This window comes from Sebastes fasciatus, chromosome 15, assembly GCF_043250625.1.
Source record: "Sebastes fasciatus isolate fSebFas1 chromosome 15, fSebFas1.pri, whole genome shotgun sequence".
Lineage (NCBI taxonomy): Eukaryota > Metazoa > Chordata > Actinopteri > Perciformes > Sebastidae > Sebastes > Sebastes fasciatus.
The window spans coordinates 8,125,455-8,141,288 of NC_133809.1; the positions used below are offsets into that span (position 1 = coordinate 8,125,455).

Here is a 15,834-nt window from a genome sequence, read left to right on the forward strand (position 1 = left end):
GTTTCTTTTCATTATCACTATTTTACTTGAATATATATTTAAGTTAATGTATCATTATTATGTTTATAATTACCCTTTTTTTATACATTTGTGTAAATCTGTACGCTTATGTTTATTTTTCTTTTATTTAAAATTAATTTTTTCATTCACAAATGAAAATGTTTATGTACCTAACCCAAAATACAGATTTATTTCTCCCCCCCTTATTATTCAATTTTTATAGTATTTATTTTAAAACATTTTTCATTATTATTTTCTATATGTATTTATACTGTATGTGTGTATTTATAATTTATTTTTTCATGCACAAGGGGAAATGTTTATGTACCTAACATATTGCAACTTGAGCATCATTCACTTTTCAATAAAACAAAAATAAAAAAGGAAAAGATTTTGCCATGAATGCAATTATTTTGATTCTCCACACCATTTGACAAATCAAATACTGTACTGTATATACGTAGGCATTAAGGTAACTATAACAAACAGCACTACAGATAAAGCATTTCACTAAAATGAATTTATGATTACCATGTGTGATAGAATATTGAATGTAATATTGTCCCACCTGTTTGGAGCTCAGTGCTTTCTGAACGTCTGCCTGCAGCTTTGCCATCTCTTCCAGGCTCGTATCTACGTGGGCTGGGACGAGCTCATTGGCGCTCATATACTCCTGTTTCTCTCTGCTACTAAGAGCAGCCACTATCCTCAGTCTCGACTGTACTTCCTCCTGCATGATTTGCTGCTTTCTGATCTCCTCCTGCACCTTCTCCACCCTCACATCAACAATCACAGCACAGCCCAGGTCGTCCCTGACCTGCTGCAGCCAGTCCAGGGTCCTTTTCATCTCCGTCTCAAAGTCTTTACTTTGGACAAACCTGTTCTCACACTCTTCAATCAAATCCCCTACTGCGGCCTGCAAAGACCGCAGCTCGTCTTGCCACAGCACCACTTGCTCCTTGGAGGCATCTTGGGCTGCTTGCTCCACGCGGGGCGCAAGAGTGTCCATCTGCTCCATGAGCCTTGACAAGTGAGAGTTGGCGCTCTGGAGACTCCCCGCCAGAGTGTGGTAGTTCTTCAGCCTCTCCTCCGCCGACTGCGTCTCTGCATTCACTTTCACCAGCTGCTCTTTTGTGGCCTTTAACTCAGAGTCAACCTGCATCGCCATCGCTTTTTGGTCCTCAAACGACTCCAAAGTTTCATCCAGATGCTCCACTTTCTGTTCAACCAACCTCTTCAGGCCGTTGTACAAGCTCACAAGTTGGGTCATTTCCTCTGGGCGCCACGGTTGACCAGTGCTACGAAATCCCTCTTTCTTCTGGTTCAGTTCGCTCACAGCTAGACCGAGGTTGCTCAGGTCTACCTGGATTGTTTTGTAATCACTCTGCAAGCTGACAACCTCTTCTGTTTGCAGCCCTACAGGCTGTGTGCCCAGATTATTGAACTGCTCCTCCAGCTCTTTCAGGGCTTTATGGGTGACATCTATGAAAGAGGTGTACTCGTTCCTCGTGAGAATGGCCTGCTGGATTTTCTCCTGCTTTTCTTTGGCTAGTGCTAATATGCTATTATATTGCTGGGGGAGTGTGTTGAGTTTTTCATCCAAATAGCAGTGGTCTACTTCATTCAGACTGGGCAATATTTCCTGGCCAGCTCTTTGTACAATTAGGAGAAGATTCTCATAGTCAATTGCCTGCTCGACTATGTGTTGATACTTCAGTAGCTGCGCTTGCAGTTCAGCATCTCCAACCATCAGATTGATTTCTGGGAAGGTGACAATATCAGCTTGTTTTATCCACAGGCATATTTTCTCTAAATCAGTCTTAAAATACTTTCTAGAAACAAGTACTTTCTCAAGCTCCTGAAGTTTCTGGCCACATCTGTGTAACGTCTTGTCAAAGATGTTTTGTAACTCCTGTAGCTTGGTGAGAATCTCGTTCCTTTCCTCCTCGCTGGCGTCCCTCATCAGGTCCCTCCCCTGAGACCACAGGGAGGTCAGCTCGCTCTGATAGGCTTTCAGGCTGCTTTGGATGTTCCTACATGTTCGGACCTGCTTGGCCAGGTCATCAGGTAACAGAGCAATGTACTCCTCAGCCTGGGCCTTCTTCTCATTCTGCTGGACCCAGGAAATAGACTGACCCACAGCCATCAGGAACTGTGTTCTCTCTGTGAACGCTTTGCTGAGGTGTTTCCTTCGCTGCACAACCTTCACGCTCAGATTTTCCACCTCGTATTGAGTGTCGACAATAAGCTGTTGGAGCCGTTGCCGTTCGCTGAGGCCCAGCCGGGCCAGCACCCTGTCGGAGTCAGCCATGGCCTGTCCCAGCAGGAGCTGCTTGGCTTCCAGCTCGCTGCAGATGCTCAGGTGGTCAAACAGGAAGCTCTGAGCCAGCTCTGGAGGAGGACTCATTTTCATGGCCTCAGAAAGGGCAGGCTGCTGCTCCTCTGCCCAGTCCCGAGCCTCTCTTAGACGGGCCTCCACTTGGCCCATATCTTCCAGGGTCATCACCGAGTCCTGGATTTTCTTCTCAATTAGGTTTTGCATCTGAGACCATCGCTGCTCAAAGTGGCTGATCTGCTCTTTTACCAGCTCCTTGTCATCCAAGTTCAAATGTTGGATGACTTTTTGCTTCTGTTCCTTGAGGTCCTCGAGAGTGCCTTTTTGTTCTTCCAGAGTTACTGCAAGCTTCCGTAACGCCTCCAAATGCTGAGAGGAACTTTCAGCATCCGTTCTGTAACACAACAAAAAATAAAAAAGGAATTACACAAGTGTTGTGTGGAAGATATGACAATGACTACGTTTACATGCACACTAGTATTCCACTAAAGCCATGACAAAGAAATTGACAATAAACAGCATAAAACAAAACGTATTGGCTTTCATCCTGTCAGGAGATTAATAAAATCATAACACAGCAGTATGTGATGATTAATTTTGATGTATACTTGATGTACAAACACACCTGGCCAGATTGTCCCACTCTTTGGACACCTGCTCAAACAGCGCCTCCACTGCAGTGATGCAGTCATGGTATTCTTTAGACCTCTGCAGGTCCTCCTCTCTCTGGCTCTGCAGCTTGTTGGCCTGGTGACAGAGCTCCAGCCAGGAGTGGCCCAGACGGTCAAGCTCTGCATGTTCTGGAGAGTCCTTGCCACCGGTCAATCTGCTCACAGTCTCTGTCATCTTGGTCAGGATAATCTGCTTAGACTGCAGCTGCTGGCTGCATTCCTGTGAGGACAAGCAATATACTGGATGTTAAACCTAAATACATCCAAACAGTAAGCAGAGCTCTTTTTAATCCCTACATACACCAAGCCAAAATGTTGGACATTACATAATAATAACAACAAAATCACCAACATAATCATGTTTATAAAAAAGCACATGTAGCCATACAGTATATCTTAATCTTAATAAGCATGAAAAAGTAGTTTAATGAGGAGGATGATTAAGATTCCCTTTGTGTGCCTTGTCGAGGGATCAATGGCTCTGATCCTGTTCCCTACCTTGGCTTGTGACAGCATGTTTTGAGCTATCTTCGTCTCCAGCTCTGCGGGCCTTCTGGAGAGGCTGAGGAGCTGCTGCTCCATGTCCTGGAACAGGCCGGTCAGATCCTGCTTCTGTTCCTTGATCTCCCTCCAGCCCTCTGAGAGCTCCTGTGCACTGGACATCCTCTCCTCTATCTGCAAAAACATATTTATACCTTCCTACAGTCAATATTCGCAGATTTGTATATTATGAAATAGCCCACATTTTAAACCACTGATCATATATTTTCACTATAATCACACAAAAGCACCACTTTAAATCTTGTGTTTACCAGAGATGTGCTCATAAGTGTCTTGAAAATAAGTAATTTAGCATGAAAAAAGCGTAAAAAACGATTATTCAACTAAACAAATCTTAGTCGACTAAGACCAAAACGACCGATTAGTCAACTAATCGACCAAGAGGGGGCAGCCCTGTGCATATTCATATACACAGAACAGTTGCAATGACACTGCATTTCACACTGCTTGTAAATTCTTGACTGAAGGATGAATGAATATTTGAAGGGTAATATGTACTGGTACTCATTGGACTGTGTGCCAGCATACAGTATTTCATGAAACTTTGTAATGTGTCAACATAGCTTTCCTGTTTTCTTTTTCATTTAATTACAATCAGTGTTTATGAGTCATTAATATGATGCAAAAATCATCCTATATTCATAAAACTTGTCTTTTATGTTGTACAATGATGAGGAAGGAAGTAACAATTACTGACCAAGAGTTTGACCTGCTGGACCTGAGCTGCTGTCACTCTCACAGCATCATCAGACAGGTCACACACAGAACACACCAGGTCCAGGTAGGTGCTGGCCTGCTCCTGAAGGGCCCTGTAGTGCTTCACCTGTGTGTGCAAAAGTAATTCATTATAATAAATTATAGAACTTATCGCCATCATCGCTTTCCAAGAGTAGGCAACATTGCAACTGTGCCAGTTACCTGCTTCAGTGCTTCCTGCAGACCAGATGGTCCCTGGTCGTTGAGCTCTTCCTGCACAGTGGAGAGCCACGTTTGGCTCTGCTGGAGAGTGTCCTGATGATTAACGTGTTTCTGCAGCTCCCGGTCCAGACTCTGGTACACCTGTTAAACAAGGTGAGGTAAGACCGACTTAACTAACTTTATAGCAGAAAATGTTTTCTGAAAATGATCAAATGGAGAGGTTTCTCTATCTCTCTGAAGTATTATATTCCTCACCCGTTGGGCCGTGCTGCAAATAGCAGAGTAGCTATCTCTGGCTCCCTGTTGGTGAGCCTGGACTTGTTGACTGATCTTAGCTTGAACTAGGTCCGTGCAGCTGGCTACGAGACCTTCTCCTTTCTGCTTCAAGCTGGTGAGACGCTCTTCAAAACTGGCAATCTCCTCCATTATTGCCTGAAAAAAGAACAGTAAGGTGTTTCAAAGTAATCCATGTTATAATGTAAACTGCACACCTGATATTACAGTAAAAAAAAGTGATTTTTTTTTTGTAGGTCACCTTGTGTCGGGCAAGTTGCTGAGTAGCCATCTCCATACCGCTGGTCTGCATGGAGTCTGAGGTGACCAGTCTACTGGACATCTGTAAGAGCCACTTCTCAACCTCTTGCAATTCACTGTTGTAATCCTCGTGCTCCTTCACCCACTCCACCAGGTTCTGGACCTGAGTCTGAAACACAACACGTAGACAATCTCAGAGATTCATACAGTTGTATGACATGTAATCATTAAATAAAAAAAGCCTGTTTCCTTTTACACACTACAAGAAACATCAACACTGAATAAAATCTGTGGTTCTGGACTTAATTCAGATTTCTCATGTGAGCAGCCATACGACATGTAGAGCCCATACCTTAGCTGCTATGCAGAGATCTTGGTAGTCGGCCTGCAGCTTTTTCATGTTGTTACTTATAGTGGGGTCGTGGACTGTGTCGAGCAGGGCCTCTCCTTTCTCAAAGACACATTTCACCGCCGATTCATGAGACTGCACTGTCTGCTGGATGGTCTGCATAATGAAAAGAGAGCAAAATATTGCAGATAAATTTGTTTATTTTAACTGTATTTCCATGAGAAAGAAAAGACTAAGTTACCTTGTATTTTGCTAGCTGAGCCTTCTTCTGGTAGAGTTCAGCTTTAGGCTCCACACTTGATGCCAAAAGGTTTTTGGTCTCCATCACCCACTGGGCCTGGGACTTGTATTTATCCATGAAGTCTTTAGAGAGTGAGATACATTTCTCCAGGGAGCTGTGCTCTGTTCGCAGAGCTTCCATCAGCTCCTTTAGTTGGAAGAGGCGGCTGTCCACCTCCTCCTTCAGCTGCTCTGCGTCAGGCTCCTCCAAGAACGCCATGGCTCGCTCTGTCTTCTCTCTCATTGTCTTCAGGTAAGAGTGACCCTGCTCCATGTCTCCCTGGAGAGCCTGGAAGGTACAGGGGATGAAGGTGTAATTCAGTTTTAATCAGGTTTTTGAGTCTGATAGTAATGCTGGCATTTATACTAATAATATATAAGAGTCAGCAGGCTGGAGTAGTTATGTACACTTGTGTTGGAGATGAAATGCTGTGAATGGTCTTCACAGAGCAGTCGATAATATACAGAAGGCATATGCTCTATGTTAGAGAGTTTACCTCTAGTTTTTTCATCTTTCTCTCCATAGCAAAGCGGTCCACTACATCAACACTGATAGCCACAGTGTTGAAGTTATTCTGAGCGGCGCTGAGCCAGTCTGAGAAGGTGTTGAAGACACACTGTGCCTCTTCAATGCAAGACACTTCCTCCTGGAGGTGTTTGATCGTCTCCTGCAATATAAAGGAAGATGAAAAAAACAACGTTAGTGGAGAAGAACGCGTAGCGTAGCTAAACTGATGACATCTTTACAATTATCTGTCAACAACAAAGATTTTAAAAAGGAGTTCTGGGTGGTTTACCGGTTAAAGAGAACATTTCAAAGGTCTCAACCAATGCATATCTATTAACAAGCATGTATTGAAGTATATAAGTGTATTCTATTTAGACATTTATAACATTCACAACTATGTATTACTGTGATACTGTGTGTTGTGTTTAAAAAGATGTTACCAGTAAATGCAGAAGCAGGACGTGGTAGCGGGCTGTGATCTGGGTGGCTCTGGAGCTGATCCGGCTGCTAATATGGGTCTCATCCAGAACCTGCTGAGCCAAGAGACTGAGGCCCTCCATCTCCTCTTGATAAACCAGCACTTCCTCCTGCCAGCTCTGACCAAACAAGGATCATAACAGATGTCTGATCAATAATCATTAGACTGAAATCCTAAAAACAACATTGCTTCCAATGCAAATTAACTTGTTAGAAGACTCTTCTTTTCATTCTGATGGGACTGAAATGACCTGAGCTGATTTAAAATGCAGTATTGTCACAGCAACTGAATTGAAAACAATATGCATAATTATGCAGATTTGTAAAACAGTGCAAAACATTCAGCTTCTGTGCATGTGACACTGACCTTTATTAGCTGGAGCTGAGCGTCTTTGGTGGCGCGGTCAGACCGCCGGTTGCTGCGTAGTTGTGCTTTGGTCTCCATGCCCTTTAGCCAGCTGTCAAGGCGCTGAAACTTCTGCTCCATCTGCCGAAGTTTGGCCAGAGCGCTGTTGAGCTGAGCCCGGGTTTCGGCCAGCCGGCCTTGGTACAACCTCCACTCCTGCTGCAGGGTCTCCAGGGCTCGGTCTTCGATCTGAGGCAGGCCCCAGGGAATGACCAGCTCTCGAATGACCAACAGGGTGTTGAGCAGAGCCTGGCCCTCTGTGCAGTGCAGCTGCAGTTCCTGTAGTTACACAGATGTGGTTGAGCACTCTCAGCTCAATAAACTTTTAGACAATAATATTAAGTGAATAGAACTTTTCAGACCTGTAGTTTTTGCAGAGTCTCTTCCAGCATATCAACATCACCCTCCAGTTGTGTGTAGCAGCCAAGCTTCTCTTGTTCTTGTTCCAGCCAGTCCTCAAACGCCTGGAGGCACCGCTGATACTCCTGGTGGGCTTTCACCAGCTCCTCTGCTTTGCCTACCGCCCTCTGAGGACACAATGAAGATAAAGATTCAGAGTCATAATGTGAGAGCCAATTTATTCTAACTTTTATTTGACAACATCTTTGTTGATATGTGGTCTTTGTTTTGAAATGTTTACACATCACACTCAAACTGTTTTCAGAGTGTGATGCTATTTTCCTTGGATTTTCTGCTGATGAATCTCACTTGCCTTGTGTCAATTTGTGTATAAAAATAGCAATACAATTTATTAAAATGACAATGGGTCATTATCATGACAAATAATTAAATAATAGCTTTTAGGGCAAAATGTTTTAGACACAATTTTTTGGGTAAAACAGCTCTACAGAAATAGACTATCTAATTCTAAAGTTTAAATATATTTAAAGGTACAGTGTGTAGGATTTGGTGGCATCTAGTGGTGTGGTTGCAGGTTGCAACCAACTCGGTACCCTTCCACTCACTCCTCTCTTTTCTTAGACTGCGGTAATGTGAGCTGCCGAGTACAAAACCGTGGTAACGCCGTTCGCCTTGCTCAGTGGCCATCCTTACCATAATAACACTACTTTAGGAGCAACGGAAGTCAGATGTCGCCTGGTGGTTCCACGGTTTTGCGCTCTGCAGCTCACGTTACCGCAGTTTCACAAGCATGTCGGAGAACTACAGTGGCCTTCAGGTAACGTAAAAATGTGGAAGGCTCTCTCTAAAGCCAGTGTTTGGTTTGTCCGCTCTGGGCTACTGTAGAAACATGGCAAACTCCGTGAAGAGGACCCGCTTTGTATGTAGATATGAAGGGCTCATTCTAAGCTAACAAAAACACAATGATTCTTAAATTCAGGTGATTATACACTAATGAAAACATACAGTAGTTATGAATATTATATTCCATTTCTGTTAATAGATCCCCCAAAATGTCACGCACTGTTCCTTTAAAATAAGATTCACTGTTTGACACTGTGCCAATTCTGCTTTCATTACCATGGCATTGTCTTTGATGGTGTTATAGCGCTCTTGCAGATCTTGGAGCTCCAGTTGAGTGACATAGTTCTCAGCAATACTGGCGCTTTTTGCAGTGATGGTGTCCAGCAGGGTGCTGTGACTGAGCACTTCCTCATGCAGCAACTGAAACAACAGAGGTACACAATCAATCAACTGAGCATTTTTCAAGTTTATATCTGTAGTTAAATGGCTCATTTGATTTAAACGCTGCACTGCTCATTTTGATGACTTGTAAAATCTAACTAAATAATTTATACACTTTAATAGTATGCAGTATGACTAAGAAGATTGCAGTACCTTGGCTTTGCTCAGATTAGCAGTTTTGTCTCTCATCTCTGGGCACAGTTTATCAGTGGGGTCAAGACTCTCCTCCACCCGCTCCACCCATGCCACAAACTGGCGTACATCCTCCTGGTAACTGGTCCACTGAGACAGGGAACCCTCAAGCTGACTGTCGGTTTTAAAAGAGTACAACAAAGTCAGACAGTGGTGTAGCAGCATTAGCAGTAATACAAGACCTGGCAAAAACAGTAGCAGGAGCACTGAGCTGCTGTGTGGTGGAGAACTAACCTTTTGCATTGGATGGAGGCGGAGAGCAGAGCATCCCAGGAATCCTTCAGGTCCTGTATTTGATTTTGGAGAACAGGCACTCCCTCAGCTGAGGTGTTTCTCTGAACTGACTCTCCTCTTGTGATCAGCATCTTCAGCTGGATCTCCTTCTCCTGCCGAGCAGTCAGCAAGGCCTGGGGCAACAATAACACATTTAACACACTCCTATAATGGGTATTCACAGTGTTAACTCTAATTCTAAAAACCACCTGTGAATTTTTATACCTCCAGCTTGATCATCCTGCTGTCGAGAACATTTTTGTCAGCGGTGGGGACGCAGTAAGTCTGCAGCATGTGGCTGGTGTCAGCCACCCAGTTCTGCAGCTCTTTCAGCCCTTGGGAGAAAAGCTGGTGCTCAGTGGCTATTCGATCAATCCGTGATGTCTTCTCCTGCAGATCCACATAACAGCACACAACCAGGAAATTACCACTCAAGGTTTTAGAAATTGAATCCACAGCAGGCTCAACCTGATAATTGCACATGCAGAGTCTTTGATGACTAATAAATATTTAGTACAAAAAGACATAAAGGAAATTATAGTAGATTTATAGTAACAAAAGAAAGAAATTAGTGTTTAATCATGGTGAGTTAGTACCTTCACTGTTTATCACTGTAAAATAATGTTAAAGGGATGGCTTGGGTGTTTTGAAGTGGGGTTGTATGAGGTACTTATCCATAGTCAGTGTATTAACTATAGTAGATGACGGTCAGCATGCCCCTAGTTTGGAGAAACAGACAGGAGTACCAGCACAGGAGCAATGCAATGTACTGCTGTGGACGGGGGCAGCAGCAAAACATATCTTAGCCACCTAAAAGAAGGGCCCACCTAAAGAAATCTATCAGTTTAAGTATACACTATATTTAGAATATTTTGACCGCTTTACCTTGCTGTCAGACAGCCTTTTTCTTCTCCTTTCCAATGGGGAACTGAGGCCGTTGTATCCATCTATGCTCTCAAAAAAAACTGTAATTTTACCTCGCAAGACACAGGAGTTGCAGCGACCCCCGTGTTCTGCGAGGTTAAAATACAGGTTTTTTTCAATGGAGTCTGGTGGCTTTGGCGAAAGCATGGGTAACGGCTTCAGTTCCCCATCGGAAACCTAGAATATATAGCTGTCTGACGGCAAGGTAAACTGGTGAAAATACTCTAAATATAGTGTTCACTTCAAATGATAAACTTTCTTTTAGGTGTCTAAAATACGTTTTGCTGTCGGCCCTGTCGACAGCATTGCTTTGGTTCTGTGTGGTAGCTCCTGTCTGTTTCTCCAAACTGTGGGCATGCTGACCGTCATGTACTATAGGTAATACACATGGATAAGTACCTCATACAAATCCATTTCAAAATGCCCGAACTATCACTTTAAGTCAGAGCTCGATCCAGTCTAGTGCCTCTGTCTCCTCTCCAGCTCTACCCCCCCCCACAAAAGCCCCAGTGCACAAGCAGATTGGTAGGCATTACTGTACCTTGGTCAGGTTGGTTAAAGCTAGGTACTGAGCAGAGAGCTGCGAGACACGGTGCACAAAACCCTTGCCGGCCGCGTGTTCATCCCACAGCAGCTGGGCCTTCTCTTTCAGCTTGTTCAGCTGAATCTTGTGAGAGGCTAACTCCTCAAGCACAGACTGGAAGAGCACAAGCAGGTTATCAAAGAGGCATGCAAGCTGACACACAGGTATAAGAAATTCAGACACAGACTGAGGGGTTAGAGATGGCAACATTGCAAAAAGAAAAGAGAATGAGACATTTGGCGGATGTAACTGCTGGTAAAGTTCCTGGTGGTCATGACGCACAATCAAGGCCTCTGGAAATAGCTGGTTTTACACAATTAATACATTCTAAAAGCAATTCTTTTATAAATGAAGCAAGCATTAATTCATATGATAGACGCTGTTAAGAGGACATGTGAGAGTAGCAAAGCAGAAAGATGGAAGTAATCCAAAAAGTAAGCAACTGGCAGTTAGTACAAGCTGTTGGCAATGCTTCCTAAAATCATAATAGCAATGCTAAAACACTGCAATAGAGGTGGAATGGTGAGTTTCTGCAAATGACAGGAATAGTCATGTTGGCACTCAAAGCGCTGAGTGGTTGCTGCACTTGAACATGAGTGGTCTTGAACATGAGGGGTGTTCCACGCTCAGCGGACATTAGTACCTGCAGCTTGTTTAGCTCCAGCTTCTTGGCTGTGAGATCATGAAGCCTCGTGCAGCTCTCGTGAACGGCCAGCTCCGTGGCATTCAGGCACTCCTGAAGAGGCTCGGCACTCGCCTCGAAATCTTTCATCTGGGACAAGACGTTCTGAAACACACAAGACGGATATGAAGAGACTATTGAGATGTTTCCTTGACTTAAAATAAATGATTGGTGAGAAGAGACATTTAGGTGCTTACTTGTAGATTTGTCTCTCTGTTGTGCAGGTTGGTCATCATGTTCTTCCAGTCCTCTCTGGCAGTGTTCATTTTAGCTCGAACAGCATCAACTTTGTCTTTAGCTGCAGTGCTACAGACGAGCTCACCGTTCACAACCACAGCATTGAGCTTTGACTGACCTTGATCTCTATCACTTAGAAACTCCTGAGGAGAGAAGCAGAGATGAGATGATTAACTCCAGCGTGCGGTGAAACTCTTAATCTTACAGTTCATTCGGGACACAAATGTTAAGGTAGACCTTTATTGCAGCAGTATGCATTTTAGTTTGGTAATGTGGCTCTGCTCATGTGATGCTCTGGAACAAACTGTGTTTGACATACCGTTCCTAAGCTCTCAACTAGAGCTGCAACGATTAATTGATTAGTCGTCAACTACTGAATTAATCGACAACTATTTTGATAATTGATTAATTGGTTTGAGTAATTTTAAGAAAAACAAATTCTCAGATTGCAGCTTCTTAAATGTGAATGTTTTCTGGTTTCTTTACTCCTCTATGACAGTAAACTGAATATCTTTAAGTTGTGGACAAAACAAGACATTTGAGGATATCATCTTGGGCTTTGGGAAACACATTGATCATAATTTTTCACCATTTTCTGACATTTTATAGACCAAACAACTCATCAATTAATCGAGAAAAATAATTGACAGATTAATCGACAATGAAAATATTCGTTACTTGCAGCCATAACCTCTCATGCTAGTAAAGGAAAAGACTGGGGAGTTACATTTCTGATAGAAGGCAGCAGTGTAGCAGTGAGGATGAAATGTTTATATAGATCACCTATTGTGAGAGAGGTTGTGGATATATCTGACTGTATGGAACATGTGACTGTGAATTACTTCTGTGCCGCCCTGAACTACTGTGAGGCTCCATTTTAGTTACAGTTATATTCTGTAATGAAAACACACCGACAAATTAATTAAAATCCCACTGTGATCGTACCATCAGAGTTAATCAAACCTGTAATTATGGCAGCGTAAGTGACTGAATGTTTCATGGCATTTGATTTTGAGTGCCGTACCTGAATCTTCTGCAGGCTAGAGGAGGCCTCGTTGAGATTTTGAGGTACGTCAAAGCACTTGGCCGTGTTGATCTTGGCGTTGACCAACCATTGCTGGAACTCTCTGAAGGATGAGCGGAAGCCTTGTTCCAGCAGCTTCTCTTTGCTCTGGCACTCCCGGGACGATTGGAGACTCAGACTAGAAACAAGTTGTGTATCATTGTTAATCAATTTAGATATCCATATATTTTTGTGAGTTCTTTGGTCTCAGGTTTGTTGGTTTGACCATCGGTTGTTGAGGCATTTCATCTTACAGTGTGACTGGGAAATAAACTACGACAAACTACAACAGATTCTGTGTAATTCTAAGGAAGGTTGTATGTAAATGCTAAATGTAGCTACAGTTTTTCCTTTATGAATCAAGACTATTGTGCTTCATATTTACACCTTTCTCACCTATTGTATTCCTTAATGAGAGCAGACACTCTCTCAGATTGAGTGCCCATATCTCTGGAGAATCGGCACAGATCATTGAGTTGAGTCTTCAGACTATCAGACACTGGCTCAGCTTTGACGAGTTCCTCCAAAGTGTCCTGGGTGGAAAACAAATAACAAAAAATTCATTAGCATTTGATATGAATTAGTCATTTACTACTCTCATTGCTTGTTTCCAATTATTTGGCGGCTTATTGTTGGAACTAAACCTACCTTTGCTATCTGCCAGCCTTTAACAGCATCCTCTCCTTCATTTTGTCTCTCTGCTTGAACCAACCGCAGACGCCAGTCTTTCAGCTGGCGGTTGAAGTCGTGCAGGTCCTGCTCCAGCTGTGTTGACCGGCTGCTGAACTCTTGTTCAGAGCTGGCTATCTGGGAGAGGGCCGTCTCCAGACTGGCCCGTGTCTGCAGCGCTCCACGTTCCCACTGATCCCATGACGACAAGAGGGCTGCTTCCTCTCGCTCCATAGCCTCATAGCCTCCTGAGCCGGTGTGATCTCTGGACACCGCCCCACATCTTTGAACCCGGTTCAGCCTCTCTCTGCCTCGCTGCTTAGAATCAAGCAACTCCTGGAAAGGGCGAGAGGAATCACAATTGTCATCTCTGTCAGACCCTGGCGTAAATATGAAACGCTTTGGAGGACAAACATCTCTGAGCTGGATGTGACCAGAAGCCACATTTTATGATCCTTACCTGCACCTTGGAGAGCTTCCTTTTAATGGAGATTGAGTCTCCTGACAGGTCTGACCAGCGCTGGAGTTCCTCTTTAGCTGAAATCAGCCAGTCATTGAAGTCTCTCACAGCATCGAGGTACTGCTCATGCTCAGACACGATGCTTTGCATGGACTGCACTTTACCCTGTGTGGAAGAAAAAGACAAAGTTAACACCAACTACCAGATATGGGTGAGGCTTTGTCTAAATATGAATGTGCCAAATAGTATTTGCAAGTAATTTATTGTATGTTTCAGACTAATTGCGTGACAGGGAAAGTGGGATGGCAGTTTGAAACCTAGAAAATCTGTGTGTCCAATCACTATTAATTACTATAATCTCTATTTAACCTATGCCTGTATTTAAATCACCTTGACAACGGCTGAGATATCAGCAAAGTGTGCATTGAGCTCGGCCCTCGACTCCGGTCCAAAAGTCTGGTCGCCAGTTTTTTCATGCATCTCCACCGCCTTGTCTGTTAGGCGAGACAGCGCTGCTGCATGAGCGTCCACATCAGCCTGGATGGCCCTGAGGCGCTCGAGCAAAGTGGACTTCTCTTTGAGGCCTGGCTGCTGAGGCAGAGTCATCCCTAACTCCTGCTCCACTGACTCCATCCACTGCTGCAGCTGACTCTTACTCTCCTGAAAGCTGCTCCACTGGGCCACTGTCCACTCCAGACGACTGTGGACAATAATATCATTTTATAAGAAATGAAGAAGTGCATTTACCCACGGTTATGAACTATGGTTCTACTGTTCTCCCAGGGTGCAGAAGACACATTTTCCTACCTGTGGCAACTCATGGAAGTCATCAACATGTTGGCCCAGGCATCCTTCAGGTTCTGTAGCTGTGAACAAATGGCCTCCTGCCCCTCCATTCTGTTGTGCTTCAGGACCTGTTCTCCTTTTCCTACCGTCATGTTGAGCTTCACCTCACCTTCACCCTTCATTAGCAGGATATCCTGCATGTATAAAAAACAGCAAGCTTCAAAATGTGTCCAGAAAACACTGTAATATAAAGAACAATATCTTTGGATCAGGGCATTATTCACTGACCTGTACAAGACCTAGTCTTTTCTCAAGAGTCTCTTTATTGCCAACTGTGCTGTTGAGTGACGCCAGGCGCTCCTGGACTCCGTTAAGCCACGTCCAGGTAGTCTGCAGCGTCTCTTCAAAGGCCTGCTGCTCCTGTAAAGTGAGCTGGCAGCTGCGCAGCCTCTCTCTCACACGCCTCAGCAAGGCCTGGTGCTGTGACTGCAGCTGAGCTGACACTCTTGTCTCACTACCGTCGCCTCGCCCGCCTTCATTCAGTGCCTGGCCCTCCTGACCGAGACGCTCAAATGAATCCCTGCATGGAAGGAAGTAAAATGTAAATCAGGGATCTATTTAGGGACATTAAAATGACATTAAATGTCTATTTTCTTTTCTTTCTTTCACAGACTTGAATCAGATTCAGCACCTTTCTTTGAGCACTTCCTGCTGATATTCCTCCACTTGCTCAAGCAAGGCCTTTTCAGGACCGCGCTGCTTGGCTTCAAGCAGATCTGTGGTCATCCTCTTTTCCATGTGCTCCAACCACCACCTGAGCTTCTTCAGGCGACCCTCAAACCTACAAGGATTTTACAATGCAATGCTAAATAAATGGTTGGCTTACAAAGTGCTGTACGGAACCGGTAATTGTGTGAGTCTCGTACCCTTTCATGAGCGACGCACTGTCTTCCAGGATCTGTTGGTTCTGTCTGCACTGCTCCACGAAGCTGTCCCAGTCCTGCTGGATGGAGGAAAGGTGCTGCTGGACTTGCCCAGCGCTGGCTTTGGGAAGATGGAGTAGGAGCTTCTCTCCTTCCTCACAGACCTGAGTTAGACGTACCTCTCCCTCTTCCACGCGATCCATGGCGCCCTGACAGATAACCCACAGTACTTTTAGCTTTGTGTTTATAACTCCTGGCACGTAGGCTGTTTTTGAAGTAGGATTATTCTTTCATTTCACCAGTTGTAGATAGGAGCAAATTCTACTCTCATCCCCATCAAAGACTATAATTTAGTGAACA

General features: G+C 44.1%; 1 protein-coding gene across 15 annotated transcripts in view; it reads right to left on the bottom strand.

Moving 5' to 3' along the window:
* The window catches only part of syne1b (spectrin repeat containing, nuclear envelope 1b), a 90,700-nt gene that overhangs the window by 34,653 nt on the left and 40,213 nt on the right, over positions 1–15,834 (bottom strand). For 14 of the 15 annotated variants that reach the window (XM_074660198.1, XM_074660189.1, XM_074660199.1 and 11 more), the window contains 29 exons: positions 15,478–15,683; positions 15,243–15,392; positions 14,840–15,131; positions 14,573–14,745; positions 14,156–14,465; positions 13,766–13,930; positions 13,285–13,641; positions 13,033–13,169; positions 12,598–12,775; positions 11,534–11,716; positions 11,298–11,441; positions 10,613–10,768; positions 9,373–9,537; positions 9,109–9,281; positions 8,836–8,989; positions 8,518–8,661; positions 7,401–7,565; positions 7,000–7,317; positions 6,596–6,751; positions 6,145–6,315; positions 5,610–5,936; positions 5,372–5,524; positions 5,021–5,188; positions 4,741–4,917; positions 4,486–4,626; positions 4,265–4,390; positions 3,505–3,681; positions 2,961–3,226; positions 569–2,729 (listed from right to left, as the gene is read on the bottom strand). In XM_074660198.1, coding sequence (XP_074516299.1) covers positions 569–2,729; positions 2,961–3,226; positions 3,505–3,681; positions 4,265–4,390; positions 4,486–4,626; positions 4,741–4,917; positions 5,021–5,188; positions 5,372–5,524; positions 5,610–5,936; positions 6,145–6,315; positions 6,596–6,751; positions 7,000–7,317; positions 7,401–7,565; positions 8,518–8,661; positions 8,836–8,989; positions 9,109–9,281; positions 9,373–9,537; positions 10,613–10,768; positions 11,298–11,441; positions 11,534–11,716; positions 12,598–12,775; positions 13,033–13,169; positions 13,285–13,641; positions 13,766–13,930; positions 14,156–14,465; positions 14,573–14,745; positions 14,840–15,131; positions 15,243–15,392; positions 15,478–15,683 — 7,593 coding nt within the window. The remainder of the gene's footprint in view (positions 1–568; positions 2,730–2,960; positions 3,227–3,504; positions 3,682–4,264; positions 4,391–4,485; positions 4,627–4,740; positions 4,918–5,020; positions 5,189–5,371; positions 5,525–5,609; positions 5,937–6,144; positions 6,316–6,595; positions 6,752–6,999; positions 7,318–7,400; positions 7,566–8,517; positions 8,662–8,835; positions 8,990–9,108; positions 9,282–9,372; positions 9,538–10,612; positions 10,769–11,297; positions 11,442–11,533; positions 11,717–12,597; positions 12,776–13,032; positions 13,170–13,284; positions 13,642–13,765; positions 13,931–14,155; positions 14,466–14,572; positions 14,746–14,839; positions 15,132–15,242; positions 15,393–15,477; positions 15,684–15,834) is intronic. The other variant, XM_074660193.1, reaches the window with a different exon arrangement.